The sequence below is a fragment of the Cupressus sempervirens genome, chromosome 3 (genome assembly GCF_028749045.1).
Source record: "Cupressus sempervirens isolate cs-2001-9-10 chromosome 3, ASM2874904v1, whole genome shotgun sequence".
NCBI lineage: Eukaryota > Viridiplantae > Streptophyta > Pinopsida > Cupressales > Cupressaceae > Cupressus > Cupressus sempervirens.
The window spans coordinates 803,857,889-803,878,923 of NC_143120.1; the positions used below are offsets into that span (position 1 = coordinate 803,857,889).

A 21,035-nucleotide genomic window follows, 5' to 3' on the forward strand; every position below is an offset into this window, starting at 1 on the left:
ATTGAAAATCCATCAGAAACTTTTCAAGGGAGAAAATTATGAAAACCCATTAGAAACCTACATGCTAGAAAATCACAAGACTTCGCATGGTAAAACAACACATGCAAGTAACAAAATACACTTGTATGCAACATGTAACTCACATACACATACATGTAACCTTCAAAATCAGAAGCTTTTGCCCAAACCAAGAAATCACGCAGTCAAAATCCTCGACCAGATTGCAATTTTCAACAAAAATCTTCAAAGAGGGACCACAATTTTTTTATAAAATACCTGTAGAGATTTTTGTTTCAAAATATCAAAAAACATTTTTTTGGAAAAAATTCCAGATTGAAAGAGGCTCAATCTTTTCTTTAAAAAATACTAAATTTTATGAAATCCCATCGTTCTGCTATATGTTATGGTAAATCAATGTTTTTTGTAGTTGTATTTAACAAATGAGATGAATGCTCTTTATATAGATTTACAAAGACAAATGTTTGTAAAAGAAACAATTGTGAACTAAAGGTGGAGATAGAAACTACCTAATAAACTAAAGACTAACTAAGATGATCATTAAAGAAACTTCATAATATTCTAATAAAAGACTCGCATTATAACTAGAGTCTAGTAGGAGTATTCAAATGACAAATGTCAAAATTGAAAATATGAATATCAAATATAGACATTGGAACAACAATTTCTGAGCTTGTTTTCCAAGTGTAGATCTTCAGATTTAAGATGCTGAAGATTCAAATCTGCATTAATATAATTTATTAGAATTTAATAATAGTATGATATTTCCTATTACTGATATATATATATATATATATATATAATGATATCGTTTCTTATGCGAGTAGTTGATTATTTAGGTAGTTCAGTAGTGATCATATATGCATTATGTGTATACCAATATATGACATGATGTGATATGATGATGACTGGGTGCATCCATATTTTCATGATGATATTTTGACTTCGAGACTAAGATGTCTTATATTATTATGACTTAGTGTACTGTCCTTTGTGTTATAATGATGATTCATTGATTTACGTGCATTATGTTTCATGGGATTAGTGATATTGCTATATTTACAAATTCAGCATTATTGTGATGAAATGATGTGATGGACATTTTTATTTAAAAAAACAGCTTTTGTGTTTCCATGACATATAATGATGTTACTTTTATGCTACAAGTTTTGATGTATGTTTATTGTCACGCTTATGCTATTGTTCTTATGGATCTTGTTAGATGTGTCTGTACAAAGAGGGACAAATTCATATTTACTCATTTGTGAGGTCCACATGATGTCTCAATCCCCTTAGTTGCTTGATTAAGTATGTGTACGTGCTTTGGCTATTATTCTAATGTGGACAAGTACAAGACGTTGACTTCAACTGTTTCAATAAGTTTGATCGTGCCCTATATACGTGTGTGTATATATAAACCGTGATGGTCATTAAAGGAGGTAGCCATATGGCCAATATGTATTTAATTAAAATTGTCATTCTCAACTTTGGAGGAAAATTTTCCTTGATATGCTTTATCACTCACCGATTGCATTGAGGCAACATTCAAACTATGTTTGGTATGCATGATTTGGATGGATGTTTCAGGGTGTCTTTGTGTTGTATCATAACTATTTTCCATGCTCTTTTGTCTATGCCAGTTACACTTAGTATAGCCTATTTATGAGTTTGGTGTGATTGTTGTCGCAGACTCATTTTTGAAAGAATTTAGTAATTTTGATGCTTTAATATTTTAATTGGAGGACTTATATATATATTTGATGAAATAATATGATTATTGAGATTTTATGTTTTATGTTGAGTATAAGTCATTTTAAACATGTGATAAAAGTGAATTTTTACTTCATTTCTTCGTAAGTTACTTTTATGAGAATTTTTGACTTTTAAAAAAAAACATAGATAAGAATCTTGAATTTTCTAGCGAGGACAAGACTTTGGGAACAAATTTTTGTAGGTGTTGCTTCATTAGACTTCTTGGGTGGAACTTTCCTCCTCTGAATTTCATTTCATTTTTGGAGTATGCTTCATTTTCCAAGCCTTTGAGGGTTTTCTTGGTCTTTGAAAGGTATTGTCTCTTGTTCTCTTCATGTCTTGGTTAAAATTTGTTTTACAATGCTTGAAATTGTTCTAAAAGCTTGATTTGTGGTTTCTGTGGAAGTAATTAAGATATTTATGGAAAATATTTGGGGTTTGCTTGCTATCTTGTTTGCATTGATTGGAATAAGAGGGGTTTTTCTCTTTAATTTGTGGTTAAAGCTTTCATATTTAGGTTTTTGGATGATATAAATGTTTGAATTTAATATGATATGAGAATAAGTGAGTTTTTTCGTATTTTCTTGATATTTGAGAGTTCGATGTTTGATGAAATTTGGCTTTGTCATGCCTCAAATCCGAGCTTTATGACTTTGTGAACCTTGAATGATTCATTTACTTCAAAATTGGATTATTGTGCTTATGTGAGGGCGATGACAAGCTCGTGGATGTTTTATTTTGTTTCTCACCCTTTGATGAGGTCACGTTTATGCATGCAAATGCTTGAAATTGTGAGTTGGATCATGAGGATGTATGAAAAAAAACATTGTTGTTACTCCTACATGGTAAGATAGATATAATTGTGCCAAGGGACTTGCCGACAATTTGTCATGCGCGTGTGGATGTGTAACATCATTCAATTGCCATGTGTGTGTATGTGGAGTAGATGTGTAGCTAATTTTGGGATTGGCCCCCAATGGGGGGATTGAGGCACTAAGGAGTCATCGAGGTAACCCATTTTGGAGTCTTCAATCAATTGAAGTCATAAATAAATTAGTGGGGAAAAACACTTAGTCAAGATAAGAATGATTGAGATTCCTTTAGTGTGCTTGTGGGCTCACATTAGCCATATGTGTATTGGAGAAGGCATAGAGTTATCGTTACGCCAAGGTATGGGTAACGATATGGTGAGGCAATGGGTCATCCATTCCCCACCTTGACTATAGGATGCTTGGCTTCACACGAGTCATGGTGTGTGAGGCAATGGGTCATTCTGTTCCTTGTTGAGGCGATGCAATGAAAAACTCATATTTGGACTATGTACTTGCTTGATTAATTAGTGAGTCGATGGAAATCTGTAGGTGAGCCCTTGTTACTTGTATGGTGGTTATGTCTCACACTTTCTTGTGGTGTATCTGAATGTGTGTATGAGATGTTTGGAGTCTAGTTTGATCATGCTTCTTGTGGATTGTGTGATGTTGTATGTTATGTGTGTGTATATACCCTTTGTGTTTGACTTGGTAGTGTGTATGGGCCACATGGTTATCTGTGTAAGCATAGTGGGCGAGGGCTTAAAGGTTTCTCATGGTTGGGTGGCATGACTAACCACCGTTGGGGACAAATGTACACGTATAGAGCAGTCTAGGTGGTACTTGCATCCATCCCAAATTTGTGACTCATGACTTTGTATCTTTATAATTGTTTCCATGCATTGTATCCTTATGTTGGACATTGGATTGTAATGTTTATTTGGATAGCATTTGTGAACGTGGAGTAGTGGTTAGATTATGGCGATGTTGTGGAATGTATGTATTCATTTTTTAAGGCTTGGTGATCAAATGATGTTGTATCTATCTAATCATTTGTCTTGGATCTGGTTCGAAATATAGTTGCATTGTTTCATGCTCATATATTGTTGTAAACTATAATGTAATTCTTTGTTTGGATGCATATAAACTCCTTGTATGGTTGTGGCAATGCCTAGCAAGTATAAATGATATAATTGTAAGTTGCCTTATAGTAGTAATCCTTGTGTTTGTAATGACAATAATTGTTTGATTTATGTTAGAATTAATAAAATAATCCTTATCGATAGGTATTTGGCCTTAAATTATGCTTTGAAAACCTTGATTTGGGGCCCAAGAAGCTATATTGGTGTCTCCGCTTGCCCATGGTGCCTCCGACTCACTCAATTGAGGCGATCTGGGCCATAAAAAATTTCTATGGATCGGTGTCTGTGCTTCCAATCAACATTTGAAATCTTCTCTACATTGACATTTAAGCATTTCAGTGCCACTTCTAATTGGAGTCTCCTTCTGTTTGGATTGAGATTTCTCAATCTTGCTAGGGAATTCACTCGGTGCCTATGTGTTAGGGATTGACATTTCTGCTAATCAGTGCTTGTGCTTCATTTGGCGTCCTTGCTAGATTTTCTTGTGAGCCTTTTTATCGTTTCTAGAATGTCTTAGCTTGCATATTTGGTGTTTCCTAGTTTACTTTTCCTCTAAGCAATGTTTTATCTATGGCTAATTATGGTACAACTTCATGACTTCTCATTAACTTGGTTATTTTCCATGAGTTGCCATTGGACCCTTAGATATTCTAATTTGATTTTCTCAAGTGTGTGATTGAAATGTTAACTTTGTTAGGGTTACGTTGAATTAAAGTTAAGATGTAAGTTTAATGTAATTGATGCTTTAAAAAAATTAGTCTACTTGTCAGTATATATTTGGGTTTGGTTCAAGGGTTTTTTGGGTGGGGTGTAAGAGAAATGTGTGGAAGTATTTGTATCTTTGATTTTGAGGGGACTTTTGGGCAAAGACTTTCTGGCTCGCCCTAATGGCATCGTCTTTGAAGGATATGTCTCTTTTTGGGTTGAAATCAAACTTGGAAGGTTGGGCTTCCATTCCATCTTGTAGTGGCGTACTTGATAAGAGCATGGAAGGTAGTCTTTCTTTGGCTTTCTTGAATTTGAAAGACTGGTCGTCCTTCCTATTAGCAATCCATTTTTTTAAAATTCTAAAGGGACTATCATATGAATCCTCCATTGCATATTTGTCTTAAAAAGAGCATGTGGATTACAAGTACCTCTATTCCATGAACACATGTTGCTATGCATAGATCTATAATTCTTCGTTTCTATTAGCTTTATCTCTAAAATGTTGTCGGTAAACATTGTATAGCCGACGGGTAGATTAGAACCGAAAGGTTGCATGATGGTTGTGTCACCCCTTCAAAGAGATATATGTACTTGAACAAAAAGCAAACATTTGTAATCATTGTAATGAGTCATATCGAATATTGTAGTATCTTCTGTATATATGCGAATAATAAAAGAAATACTTTTGTGTTACATGTTCTTGTCTATTGTCTGTATGCATTAATAAACCGATTACTTTGTATAGTAAACATTTGGCGTCATTGCCTATAAGGACCGAGTGCTATGAATTCCGAACACATCGAATAAAGATAGAAATAAGAATCCAGAGGATGACAGCATAAGTGTGGCATGGGAAATATTAAACCGCACACAACAAAGCAACTGGAGGCACAGACTCCAACAACTCGTTGAAGGGTACGATAGTGGTGTCACAGGAGGTGGCCATGGTACCACGGGAGAACTGACGAACGAAGTGTAGTCACCAAGTCGATCAAGAGAGAGGTTGATAGAAGAAGCCCGAGAAAGGTGAAGGGTGATCAAAGGAACAAAGGAAGCATTGGCAAACTGGTCTACGCTAAGGGGGAATTTCGACGGAAGGGAAAGGACCAACATGGCTCGGAGTGTCGAAGGAACATGGGCGTGGAATAAACTCTTCGTCCTTGATACACCTAACGAGCAAATACAGTTTGGTTGAAACAACCAAGTCCTTGAGGAAGCCTTTACACCACTCGAGAACGTAGGTGTTTGTAATGTAGGTGTTTAGAGCAGTACGGAAGTACAGAACAACACGGGTACTAACAACAATGCACAACAAAAGAAAGGGTACTGATGGCCGGTCCAAAGTAAAAGTTACCAAAATTCGACGGGGATGGCACGACTGACCCAACTAGACACTACAAAACTTGTGAAACGATTTGGATAGCGAATAAAGAAAATGACTAGGACAAATGGGCAAGACAATTTCTAGCCACCTTATGAGGTGTAGCAATCGATTGGATTTCTAACACTGATCCGACAAAGCTAACCACATGGGAAAACATAAAGAAGGAATTTATTACAGAGTTTCAACTGCTATGAGACGACAACGAGATAGTAGCAGAAATCTACACCACAAAACAAGGAAGAAATGAAACAGTCTGTGTATATGCTAGAAAGCTAAAAGAAATAGTAAATAAAATGGAAAGTAAGCCAGCAAACGGGCTGAAAAAGAGAAGGTTCATAGAAGGACTACGCTCGAAGTTAAAAAGGAAAATGAAGATTGTACCGCCATTTTCGTACACTGAAGCATACAATCAAGCGATGGACTTAGAGAGTGAATAGAAAACAAAAAAGAAGAAAAGCAAATCATCCGACTCAGATGAATCCTCTTCTAAGGATAATAGTAGTAATGAAAAGGGCAGTAAGAAGGTCCAAGCCCTCCAGAAGGATATGATTAGGATGATGAAAGAGTTTAAGAATATGCAGAAAGGAAATAGCCAGACCAAAGAAAACAAGCTATGGTGCACAGAATGCAAGACAAAAGGTCACACTAAGGGATCCTGTCTGAAGAATCAGTTCTATGATATCTGCCAAATTGCGGGACATTCCACAAAGGAATGCTCGTTCAATATGAAAACAAGAGGGGATCAACAAGTGCTCCTGACACAGGAAGCATCCACGTCAGGAGGGAACGAACACACAAACAATGATGGTGCCACCTCGGGCGGGTAGAAAAACAATAGAAGGGGACAAAACAACAACACCACCAACAATAATAACAATAATAATGGGGGCCACAGTCGGATTCAGTATGATGCGAACAATTGACTTATGGTTCAATGTTGGGCATGCAACTTGTGGAGCCACATTGCATGAAATTGTACAATGACGAACACATCGTAGTTGTTATGCAGATGGTGTGGTCCTGGAGACCATGAAGATGCCAAGTGCCCGAAATCGAAATCAGGAGTGAATTTGATTAGCATCGAATCGGGAACGAACGAAGAGGAAGTTCTGGCAATTACATGTAAATAGGTAGAGCTGTACCCAGACCCTACAGAAGAAAAGAAGAGACTAGAAGATAAGAAGAGACTGGAAGATGCACGAGCATAAATTGAGTAGGGGATGCAGACAAAAAAGTCACAAACGGAGAAGGGGGGACACTGTGGGTACCTCAATGAGGAACTATGCAGAACAAAACATCATAAGGTAAATATTACAAATTGAAGTGATAGTAAAATTAAATGATCTGATCCTCACAATAGCCCAACTACAAATGACACTCACAAACATGGCTTTGGCTGCTAAACTATCAGAAGAACCTAGGAAGGAGAAGGGAAGCGGAACAAGTGTAACAGACCCAATGCTTCTAGCCCTCACATCAAGAAGGCATCTGACGGTCGTAGAATTGGGTATATTGGGAACGATCCTCTCAGACATAATTGTGGACGGAGGTTCGGGGGTAAATGTCCTATCAGAGGATACTTGGAAGAAGTTGGGACAACCGACGTTGTGGCCACTCACGTTCCAATTGCTAACTGTAGACCAACATGGCATTAAGCCTGTAGGGATCTTGATGGCACAACCAGTAATGATTAGAACATAGCCGTTCTTGCTCGACTTTGTAGTCATGCCGCTAAAAAGAAGGGGATATGACACCATTCTTGGATGAGGATGGCTCGTACAAGAAAAGGTTATACATGACTGGAAGAAGAATACACTATCAATGGAGAGCAGAGGACGGAGATTCATTATTGATTTACACACACAAATGATGGGAGAAGAAGCTGCATTGTCCGATTCAGAAGGAGAGGACAAATGTAAGAAGCAAATGGAACCGGATGAGGAAGGAGTCCTACGGTTGGAAGGTGGATTGAAGGACAACGATCTAGATTCGGTGAACGGTCTATTTTACTGACAGATGGAGGATTATGAACTCTTCCAAAGCTGCAACATGCTAACAATAGAGGAAGAACGCAACGGAGATGGATTTTCAAAAGAATTTAGGGAAATAAAACAAGGGAACACACAATTGGATGAAACACTTGCACATATATTCAATAAGGAAAAGCCAATAAAATATGAAGAGGCCACAGTACAAACCATGAATTTGGGAGATGATACCGAACCAAAGAACATATTGGTGGGAAATAACTGGAATCTAGTATTAAAAAAAGCTGCATTTAAAAATAATACGGCCTTTTAGGAGAGCAAAGCAAGTATACTGTATGGACAAGCGTCAAAAGGAATTCTGGCCGTACGGGCATGTGTGGAGGAGAGTAGAAGGGAGTGCGTTTGCCATAAAATAAGGCTGTACAGCCTATCAGGAGCGTAAGCAAGAAAGGAAGGCAATAAAGAAAAACAAAATGCTGTACGACCTAGGAAGGATGCCATACGACTAGGCAAAAGACAATAGGAAATCACAGGTGATCCATTGTACGACCAGACAGGAAAAGATATTGTACATGACACACCGTACGGCTCAAGAGGGGAATAAGTATCACCGTACGGGTAATAACCAGCTAGTGAATTGGACCATACGAACTCAAGGAGAACACAAGTTAATGCACCGTACGACCTTAAGGAAATCACAAAGACTGTATGGCAATTTGCATGTTCAGGAAAGATTGTACTAAAATCTAGAGAGAGCTTTGACCCACATGGAGAAGAGAAGGAACATTGTATGGCCCATGTCCGTATGGCTGAAAGCTTTTTGGAAATTAGAACATTGTACGACGACAAAAAGCAAAGAAACAACATCATCCATCCGGCTCAGAAAGAAGAAGGCAGTAGTGTACGGTGGTCCATATGGCTCAAAAAGAAGAAGGTAAGAAGCATACGGTGGTCCATATGGTCTGCGTGTTGGAGGAGGCAAGAAAAATAACCGTATGTAAGAGAGAAAAGTGAACCGTACGGCCTCACTTCCGTACGGCCTTGAGGAGAACAAATCGTAGTAGGAAGCAGAGGAAAAGGATAAGGATATGATAAGTATTGCTGCAATTATTATTTTAGTTTTGATTGAAGTCTGTTGCTGCTTTTTTTTAATTATCATTCAATGCCTTTCTTCTATTAATTGTTTTTCCCTATATATCTCCCATTTGGATACCCACGCCTCTTCATAACACCTCTTTCCCTTGGCAAGAGTCACATTTTAAAATGTGTTAACAAACCTCAGTCAGCACCCTTAAAGAAATTACTACCTGTTGGATGTTGTTTATAATTTCTTCCTATCTGGATGCCTCCCTCACCCCTTCCAAAATGATGACAGCAATTTAAATTACTTTTATTTTGAGTTGGCTCCCTTTTCATTATTCAAACAATTATCTGTTTTATGAAGACCTGATCTCGGGTGGGGTATGACATGGTCCAATTTTGATCATTGTCATCTATAATTTCTTATCTACATTAAAGCTTGAATACCAGAATACCAAAAGGTGAGGAAATGCTATTTCTTTTTATTGATTACCAAAAACTTGAGTACATCATCAATATCCCAAAGTTCTTATAAAAGGGTCGGTTGCTTGGGAAAACCAACCGACTCATTCCCTCACTTCCTAACTACCCAAACCACACAAGCTTAACAAGTTCTAAATACAATATTACTTTATTACGTACTACACTTTTTTGGGCATCTTGGTTGTACTTTGTTAGAAAGCTCTTGTTTTATCCACATGTTTGTTAAGATCTAAAGAAATGAAATATTACAGTTATGCATCAGTACATTCCTTGTTTTAGATTCGACATGTAAAAGCTGCTATTTGCTATGATTTTATTCATTTGTAATGTTCTGTCTTTACCTATATGGTGGAATATTATATTTGTACTTGCATCTTACCTAATTTTCTTTTATGAAATTTTGGCTAGGATGATTACTACATAATGCATGGTAGCTGGAACCTTTTTTGTGAAGAGCCTCTTTTTGATTTCCTTGTACATTTAAGCATTCTATTTCTAATGTGAAAGTGTAAATTTTTCAGGCTATCACAAGAATGCTGCCATTTTGAACTTGTGTTTTCATATTTTTCACTGTTTGAGGAAATTGATCCTGAGTATTAGTTTAATGTTCTTCAGACACGTGTACAAGCATCTACGCTTTCATTTCTTGAGGTTGCATCAAAGCTTCCTCAGATTGGCACAAGGGCATTGTACAGAGGCTCAATTCCAGCAATTTGGGGACAATTTACAAGGTATGTTTTACAGTTTGAACATGATGTTGTTTGTTTCTTTCAGAAACAAAATGTGTTTTTAGACAACTATTTATATTTTTATATTGTGTATGATAGCCATGGACTGCGCACTGGGATTTTTGAGACAAGCAAATTTTTGCTGACAAATGTTGCTCCGACACTATCTGAAATTCAGGTATTGGTAATTGTTTGCTGTATTTTTTCGTTTGTTTGAGTTTTCTCATTTGCTTCCTTCAGTGTATCCAGTTAATTTTTCCGACGTATGTTGCTCCTATACTTTCTGAAATTCAGATATTTGCTGGATTTATCTTTTTGTTTGAAATTTGTTCGTGGTTCATTTGCTAATGTTTTAATTTAAGGTATGTCCTCGTGTATCCAACTATAAACTTGTAGTTACCACTGTCTGTTTCATCATCTTTATCTTCTATCATTGAGAAATATAACTTCATTTTTTGACACTTGCTACTTGAGCTTGACTGGTGATTTTTATTTTGGGTATGATCATTATTGCTAAAAGCATGCATATGTGATCAAGTTGTATGGTGCAATTTAAACTCAGTTTCTGTTAAAAACAAGGATATGGGGTCAAATTAATAGCTGTCTGCCCTTGCAACCATGTTCCATGTTTCTTCTACGCACTGGCACCCCAATCAACACCTAGTACATTCATTAAATTCAGATTTCTTTTTAACTACAACATAGCTGAAATGATTACTTTTTAATAGAACACTACAAGCTGAAGTGTTAATTGTGGGAAAACAATCACTACAGCCAGTTTTTAACATAATTCTACAGACCTCTACAAACAGCTGCAAAACCCTTACAAACAACTACAGGTCACACTATACCAGCTACAGAACTTGCTACAAGCAGCTGAGTATTTTCCAGGCAGCCACAGACAAATTGCTCCTCTCCTATAGTAAACAAATGTGCAAATATATATATTTTTATTGATAAAAGGCTTTTGCCATGATTTTATTAATTAAAAAAAATAAATTACATATGTTTTTCCCCGTTTAAAGTGCAGGGACCAGGGGAAAAAGAACGGGGAAGAAAACCCCCGGTCTTGCCTGGGCGTCCTGTCTAGAAGAAAGTAAAAATGTCCCTTGTTTATAAAGGGGTCTTTTAGGAAGGCATACCTTCCCTTACAATCAATTGATATTATTTATTTGGAAAGATACAATTGCCCCTTGTTTGGGGTCTTTGAGAAGAAGGTATACTTCCTCTTAAAACTTTTTTTATGAGATATTTATATTTTATGCTTTCTTTGAGTCTCCTCACTTCGTTACTTCCCTTTGGTATGACTGAGTTTTATACCTGCATTCTTTATTTGGCTATGATCTTTGTTAGTATGATCTGTATTATATATATTAGATTTAATGAAATGATTTTAATTCACCACTTCACCTTAGTAGGTGATTGCTTGTCCCTGTTTTAGCTTTATGGTTATAAATTTAATTATACCTAAATGACCTCGTGCTTTTATCTGGCTGATTAATGTTCCTGCAGAAAGAAACGTTTGAAGCTATGTATACATTGATTAAGTTTGGTGCCTTTATGATTTTGGGCTTCTGTATTACTTAATTTCCCGCTTCATTCTCACACAGTTGCTCACAAGTCACCATTGGGTGATTAATGTGTACTTCTATCCATCCTCCGTCTTGGTTAGTAGTTCATATTAAAAGAACATAATGTATACTGTAATAGTGATAGATTGCCGAGCCATTAGTATGGGAATGTAACGAATTTGGAACATTTCAAAAGCTAAGCTAAGGTTGCTAAATTAAACCATTGAACTTGAATAGCGAGGAAAAACGGCGTGCAGGGAAGATAGAAAGACACTCACAGGGGAGACAAAAATGATATGTATACTACTAATGCCTCAGAAATACCAAAATTACTTGAAATAATAGCAAGCAGAGGTTCCACAAATTCAATTTACTGCAGTGCTTTCCAAATGAGAATGTGGATAGTGACAATCAAAATGTGTAATATTCATTTATCTTATTAACAAATTGTTATCAGAATTTAATGGAATGAATTAAAATCAATTTTCTACAAATTAGGTGCTAATATATCCTTGTTTAGACCTTATTGGTATAATTTAAAATTTAAATCATATCTTTATATACTTCTTGTTCTGACTTGAGTTGCTGAAGGGAGAGCATTTACATTATAAATACATTATACTGGCTTTTTAAGCTAGATGCCTTAATGACAATGGGTTTCTGTGTTTCTTACAGTCCATCTCAGCATTGGCTTGATTATTCAATGTTGAGAGATTGATATACAGTTTTATCATCCTGCTTCTAGGTCAATGAAAGGAAATTTGATAATGCATTATTAACAATTAAAGATTCTTGTGCCATTAAGATGGACATACCGTGTGTTTGAAACAATAAGAAAGATATATAACTCAATGCAGGGGAATGCAAAAATAAGCTTAATTTAAAATTTCTGTATCCAAGAGTGGGATCAAGGGGGTCAACTAAGATCAAGGGGGTCAACTAAGGATCCTGATTGCAATAGATGACAATAATATACAAACATCAAACCCTTAAATATATATATTAGAATCAGAATGACATGTTGCTGATAATAAATGATTGGTCCCAAAGTACTTGTAAACTGATATTTACTATCAAAAGATTATACTGATAAAGTATTTTTTTAACAGCCCAGAATATTGAAATACTTACATACCATAACAGTCCAAAGTACTGATTAACTGTTATCCTGATGTACTTTATCTAACACATATGTCACAGTTAATATATATACGAATAAGTAAATTTATTAACAGGCCAAGTAATTAAACTGATATCTGTATGACCCTAGTTACAGAAAATAGTTGCTAAATATTTAACAAATATTCAACTGTAACTCCCAAGTATGATCTTCATATGTGACGAATGATGATGATTTCATCATTGGAATCCTCAGAATCCAACCTTACCTTTGTATTTGCCTTGCCTTGGTTTCCCTTGGCCGTCACCAATTTCTTCAATCTGTTGGTTTTGCAAAGTTTCTGCAGGATGAACCCCATATTGTCTAATCAGTAAGGTCCACGGTAGAGGGGATATGATAACCGTAGATATGAATGTATTCCTCTAGCCAAAGAGAATCATACTTCTTGATAATATTAAACCAACAGAGTAAGAAATTGATGTTTCTAACCATTTCTGGTCAAATTCTCTCAAAGTTACCTCTGATATTGAGGATGGGTTGTCTAGAGGCTTTAGCAAATTCAAAACTGCCTATCAGATCCATGTATTCCTTGGGTTAAGGGATTTCTTCTCTACAATTGATGCTAAATACTGCGCTGCTAAATCCCTTGAGCCAATTCTTTGCAAAGATTGCTTGACATAATGTCATAATATCCCAGTTGTTCGATTTAGCCTGGTAAAGACACACAATGAAGGTCGCTGTTAGTTCTCCAAGTTTTCTTATAATTTTTTTTTTTGCACTAAGCATCCGTCAACCGCTTGCCTAGCCAGGTCATCAATGTTGTTTAAGATCCTGTTCCATCATTCTGGCTTGATATCCCCCATGAATGCCATGGGTCTGGTTTTTTGGTATGGTAAAGCACGATGTTCGTGTCCATAACTGTGCAGTGTGAATGGGGAAGGGACAGAGGGAACACAGTAAAAAGATGCTGACAAAGAAAGGAGGAGAGTTCTGGATTCTTCCGGTTGAGTCCAAAGAAAGAGAGTAGGTGCATCCATTGTGAACCTAGGCATACTAATTAATCATTGCCTCAAATAGCGCTACAGGCCAGAAAAAGCTGCCACATGATTAACTCCAACTGAGGTAACAGACTCAGAGCTAAATCATCATGTTGTAGGGTCTGAAGATGGGAGATGAAGATGAAATAGAAATTAAGCAGATTAAATATATATACATAAGTGGACGAAGAAAGGAGAAAGACTAATAGGTGGAAGAGATAAATAATTAAAGGGATTGAAACTAAACAAAAACTTAGACCTAAGCACTGAAAGAAAGCAGAAAAAGACATAATGAAAAACAAAGAGAGAATAAATTTATGATAATACAAGGGAATCTAAGAAAAACAAAGACCCAAAAAGAAAAGGTTAAGAACAACAAGAAGGGCTAAGGAAAAGGAAGAGAAGGACCAGGCACATGTCACCCATGTTAATTCTGTAACTTCAAAATCATACTGGTTTGATGGAACAGATTGTACAGATCTGATTATGCATAACTAATGCCTTTGTTTAGTCTTCAATCATGATCAGCATCTCCCTTGGAGTAATGTTGTTTAAGTTTAATCTTGAACAAATTAGTTAGTCACTAACTAACTCTATTCCTCAATAGGCGTCGATTTGGAGAGAACAATTCTGGCGGACCTAGAGAGGGACATGTCTCTTCTAGAGACATGCCCCTTGGGTGCCTTATTTATGGAGGTTATGTTTGTGGATAAAGGACACACAAATAATCTAAGTCTGCTTCTTTAGCATACATGGCCTCATACAAATAGTAGCAGAATATATATATTATTGCAGAACTATTATCTCAGCAAGAAGGACTAATATTCCATCTGTAATTGATCGAGACCATCTCAAGCACTTAAAAGGTTTTATATCAGTTTGATTTAGTAGCAGAATTTGCAGAATATTTACATGGTATCAGAGCTCCAATAGTTGAACCTAGGCTCTGCAAATTGACAATCAGACTTTATATATCTAGCAACATTCTTCTATCTTCAATGGCAAGCACAATCAGACCCGAGGACAGGTTTGATGGGAAAGAACACTTTGTTGCTTGGAAATTCAGAATTATGATGATTCTTGAAGACAATGATGTGAAATAGTTTGTTGATTTAGTATCTAAGCAACTTGATGTTGAACCTAATAAAACTAGTTGGAGTAAAGGAAACAGGAAAGCCATGCAGATCATATTAGATGGAGTGAAAAATGAAATAGTACCTATGCTAATGAAACATCAAACAACATTTCATACGATGAATGCATCATTAGATGCATATGAGGTTAACAATGTGACTAGAACCCTTGCACTTAAAAGACAACTAAATCATATATAGATAAAGAAGGGAGAATCTATGAACTCTTACTTCCTAAGGGTGGCTAGTCTAAGAGACGAACTTGCAAGTATAGGGACCATAATTGAAGACAAGGAACTGACACTTATGGCTATGGATGGGTTACCAAATTCATGGGAAACGTTCTCTCAAGGAGTAAGTGTTAGAGACAATCTTCCAGACTTTAATAGACTTAAAGGAGATTATCTGTAAGAAGACTCTACGAAACTTAAGAAAGGGGGAAGATTGAAAATTAAAGATGAAGAACTTCATGTTCTCAATACAAATTCCTATAAAGGTAAGAAGAAGCACTTCAAGAAGAAGAAGGGTAATCAAAGAAATGACAAACCTAAGAAAGATCTATCCAAAATAAAATGCTTCAAATGTGAAAAATCTGGACACTATAGATCTAATTGCCCTGAGAGTACAAAGCAACAAGTAAACTATACAAATGTTACTAGGAAAGAAGATAACTGTGATCCTGAGAATCGTGTTTTGTATTTTGCACTATCAAATGAAGTATCAATCAAAGCATGGGTAATTGATAGTGGATTATCTCGACACATTACAGGATACAAAGAAGCACTGGACTCTATATCTGAAGAAGTTGATAGTGAAGTTACCACGGGTGATAATTCCGCTCGTTCAGTCAAAGGAATTGGGAATTGCACCTTGAAACTGAAGTCGGGTAGTTCTCTACATCGCAAAGGAGTACCCTATGTACTAGGAATAAAAAAAAAACTCTATGTACGAGGAATAAAAAAGAATCTAATGCACCTTGAAACTGAACTCGGGTAGTTCTCTACATCTCAAAGGAGTACTCTATGTGCCAGGAAGAAAAAGGAATCTAATCTCTATTACAGCACTTGAAGATGATGGACATAATGTTGCATTCATGGACGGTAAAGTAATGACCTGGTCTAAGAACTCTTCATTTAAGAAATCTAATTTGATTGTTCAAAGAAAGGGATACTTGTATGAATTAAATACAGAACCTTGTCAACCTATTCAAGCCTTAATTCATGAAGCTGTTGATATAAATGAAATATGGCACAGAAGGTTAGGACATCTCAATTTCAAAACCTTATCAACTATGGAGAAGATGGTAACTGGTTTACCTAAGTTGAATAAAGATCATTCAAGCATAGGCAAATGATGTGCTCTGGTTAAGAACACCAAAAATCCATTTCATGATAGCAATAGAAAAAATAACAATGTTTGGGAATTAATCCACTCAGATTTATGTGGACCTATGTGTGTTCCTTCTCTTGGAGGGTTCTAGTCCTATATACTTTTTATAGATGACTTTTCTTGGAAAATTTGGAGTTACTTCTTAAAATGTAAAGAATCAGAAGAAATCCTTAAGAGATTTAAAGAATTCAAAACCTTAATTGAAGACTTATTAGGACACAAAATTAAAACTCTTAGGATTGATAATGGAGGGGAATATACTTCAGATTTGTTTAAAGAGTTTTGTAAAGAAGCAGGAATTAAGAGGGAGCATATTGTTCCTTATAACCCACAACAAAACGGGGTAGCAGAAAGGAAGAATAGAACAATTATAGAAGCAGCAAGAGCTATGATATTTGATCAAAATTTAGAATATTATCTTTGGGCAAAAGCCTCTTGTACTGCTGTCTATATTCAAAATAGAAGTCCTCACTCCTACCTTAGAGATAAAACTCTTGAAGAAGTCTTTACTAAGGTTAAATCTAATATAAGTCATCTTAGGATTTTTGGGTGTTGAGTATATATAAATGTTCCAAAAGAAATGAGAACTAAGTTAGAACCCTCCGAGAGGATATGTATTTTTGTAAGGTATGGTCAAACATTTAAAGCATATAGGATTTTCATACCTGGTTAGAAAAACATTGAACTTAGTAGGGATGTGATATTTGAAGAAAATTTAGCATTCAAAAGAGCCCTAAGTTCTGGAGATCCCTCTCCCTTACCGAGTTCTGAAGAAAATATTGAATCTGAGTTTCAGAGGGAGAACATTGAAGAAATTGAAGGTGAAATTCAAAATCTTAATCTTGAGGAAACTTAAAATCCAAAGAAAAGACCACTTTGGGCCATTAAGATAGTAGAGGAAGCACAAGACTTCGCTGCACCATCTAGAACCTTCAACGAAAGCAAAAGACCCAAAAGATTTTTTAGTTATGCAATGATTTATCTAAATCAGAACCAACCAATGTTTTAGATGCTATTAAACATATAGCTTGGAAGGATGCTACGAGGGAAGAATCCATTATTAAGAATGATGTTTGGGAAATTGTTCCTAGACCTGAAGGAAAATTTGTTGTTTCTTTTAAGTAGATATTTAAAATCAAGCATGCTGTTGATGGTAGCATTGAAAAATATAAAGCCAAATTCGTAGCTAGGGGATTCTCTCTGAAAGAGGGAATTGATTATGAAGAAACTTTTGCTCCTGTTGCTAGAGACACCTCTGTAAGAGCAGTCCTAGCTATTGGAGCATCAAAGGGATGGAAAGTTCATTAGATGGATGTAAAAACAATATTTTTGAATTGAAAAATTACAGAAGAGGTATATTTGGAGCAACTTGAATGATTTGAAACTCATAACCCTAAAGTTTTTGTTTACAGGCTCAAAAAAGCTCTCTATGGACTTAAATAGGCTTCAAGGGCATGGTATGAAAGAATTGATAAGTATCTCACCAGTTTAGGATTCTCAAAGAATGAAGCTGATCCAAATCTCTATTACAAAAAGGATGAAGATGATATGGTAATTTTGATACTATATGTTGATGATTGACTAATAACAGGTGATGATCATCTTATAGATCAATGCAAGAAAGATCTAATTAGAGAACTTGAAATGAAAGATTTAGGACTCCTTCATTACTTCCCAGGAGTGGAAGTATGGCAAAACTTTGATAGCATTATACTTAATCAAGGAAAGTATACACTAAACATCTTGAAGAGATTTGGAATTGGGAACTGTAGACCTATGTCTTCTCCTATGGAGACTAATCTATACAAACTTAAGGAAGTAGCAACAAAATCACCCTTCATAGATTCTACTCTTTACAAACAAATGATTGGGTCCCTTATGTACTTGGTAAATACAAGACCTGATATTTGCTATGCTCTTAATGCCTTAAGTCAGTTTATGTGTGAGCCAAAGGATGGAGACTAATCTATACAAACTTAAGGAAGCAGCAACAAAATCACCCTTCATAGATTCTACTCTTTACAAACAAATGATTGGGCCTCTTATGTACTTGGTAAATACAAGACCTGATATTTGCTATGTTGTTAATGCCTTAAGTCAGTTTATGTGTGAGCCAAAGGAAATTCACCTAGTTGCTGTCAAATACATTATGAGATACTTACAAGGCACTCTTAACCTTGGGCTCAAATATGAGAAAGTTGACTTGGACTTACATGGATTCACAAACTTAGATTGGGGTGGAAGTGTCAATGATAGAAAAAACACTTCAAGATGTTTCAATTTAGGCTCAGTTATGATATCTTGGATATGCAGAAAGCTATGTTCCACGGAGTTTCCGGGACGGGGACGTTTTAGGGGACGGGGACGTGTTTCCGGTACGGGTACGGGTCGAAGCCAAAATTTAGGGGACGGGACATCAGGGGACGGCAATTAAAAACATAGGGGATTTTTTTTAATATAGAGACAAAATTCAAATATGTATATCATAACATTGATAAACCATTCACCATAGACATTTTAGAAGATAAATACATGGAATATTATCAAATGGCAAATACTAAGTGCTTCCATTATAACAATATCACATACATATATAGCAAAAATTAAAATGCCTAAAGGCTTCAAGTATCATGCTGAAATCAGAATGAAATAAAGAGAAGTCCAACTAAAATAGTTAGTAAATAGTAAATACCGAACGCAGTCTTGCCTCACTAAACACAATCTTTGCTCATTGCTGCTACTGCTCTTATGTTTTTTTCCTTCCTCTTAGCAAGTATGTTAAATCGAAAAATGAGTAGAAGAGTTAGTGTTTTAATGGACCAAATATGGGTTGCATATTGTTATTATGTCTTTAAGATGACTAGGGGCCACACGAACAACAAAAATTAGGAAAAAATGTTTTTTTGGGGATGGTTTGCCTTTACCAGATTGACTGGAAAAAAGGGGACGGCCAGCAATTTCGGGGACGGATAGGGGACGGTAAAACTGTCCCCGATACTGCTGGCCGTCCCCAAGTTTCCTGCCCAAAAAAATTGGCCGTTTCGGGGACGTTTCTGAATTTTTCAAAAAAGGGACGTCGCAGGGTACGGCCAAAATCCGTACCCGCGTCCCCGTTTCGTACCCGGTACGGGTACTAGGGTACAGAGGCAGGGGACGCGTCCCCGTGGAGCATAGGCAGAAAGCAGTCATTAGTTGCACAAAGTTCCACAGAAGCTGAATACATTGCAACAACAATGGCCTCTCGAGAAGTAGTTTGGCTTAGAAAGTTATTTGTGGGATTATTTGGTCAAGTCATGAATTCTACGATTATTCACTGTGATAATAAGAGTTTCATCAAGCTTTTTGTGAATCTAGTTTTTCATGACAGGTCCAAGCATATTGAAATTCCTTACCATTATGTAAGAGATATGGTAGATAGGATTACTGTAAAATTAGAATACATTTGCACTGCAGATTAGACAACAGATATTCTTACCAAACCTCTCTCACGAGTGAAGATAGATCACTTCAAGAAAAGACTTGGTATGGGTGAATTATAATACATTTGTATTCTTTAAATTATTAATAAAATAATTTTTTATTGTGAGGCTATTGACTGTTATGGGCTCCACCATTTGTATTCATTATTTAAGAGGTGACGATCTCTGAGATAATGAACACTTGTATAAAAGACATAATGAGAGATGATGATCTCTTAGATAATGTGCTGAACAATAGAGAACTACTGTCAAATCTGGATGAGTTGAAGATCATATTGTGATATAGGCATTTCTATGCCTATAAGTCACAACTTGGATAAAGGAAGAATTTAATTATTCTCCGGATTTTATCCTATGAACTGGTAGATCTTAACTCAGGATCATATTGTGATATAGGCCTGCCAGTACCTATGAGTCACAACTTGGATAAAAAATAAAATTAATCATTCTCCAGATTTTATCCTGTATTGCAATATCATTATCACTAGTATAAGTGATAAGTCATATCACAGGTATAGTAATATGACATAGTATCCTGTGTTCAATGATACCACATGCTTAGAAGATTCAGATAGATATGGAATATCAATCTATGCTTATTCATATTAATTGATGATGCTAGATATGTTATCTCTCACTATGATTATCAAGTTAAGAGGGAGTGTAAATTCTGTAACTTCGAAATCATACTGGTCTGATGGAACAGATTATACATATCTGATTATGCATAAATAATGCCTTTGTAATGAAGGCCTATAAATATAATTTTTTAGTCTTCAATCATGATCTGCATCTCCTTGGATTAATGTTGTTTAAGTTTAATCTTGAACAAATTAGTTAGTCATTAACTAACTCTATTCCTCAATAGTTGCCGATTTGGAGAGAACAATTCTGGCCGACCTAGAGAGGGACATGTCCCTTGGGTGCCTTATTTATGGAGCTTATGTTTGTGGATAAAGGACACACAGATAATCCAAGTCTGCTCCTTTAGCATATGTTGCCTCATACGAATAGTAGCAGAATATATATATTATTGCAGAACTATTATCTCAGCAAGAAGGACTAATATTCCATCTGTAATTGATCAAGACCATCTCCAGCACTTCAAAGGTTTTATATCAGTTTGATTTAGTAGCAGAATTTGCAGAATATTTACAACCCAAATAAAAGCAACTATGCCTAAATGAAAAAATGTATAAAAGAAAAATTATAGG

General features: G+C 35.9%; 1 protein-coding gene across 2 annotated transcripts in view; it reads left to right on the plus strand.

Annotated features, from left to right (window-relative positions):
- SAMTL (mitochondrial substrate carrier family protein) overlaps nt 1–21,035 on the plus strand; it is a 50,764-nt gene that overhangs the window by 11,376 nt on the left and 18,353 nt on the right. For both annotated transcript variants that reach the window (XM_089821991.1, XM_089821992.1), the window contains exons 5-6: nt 9,980–10,095; nt 10,192–10,270. In XM_089821991.1, the coding sequence (XP_089678117.1) occupies nt 9,980–10,095; nt 10,192–10,270 (195 nt within the window). The remainder of the gene's footprint in view (nt 1–9,979; nt 10,096–10,191; nt 10,271–21,035) is intronic.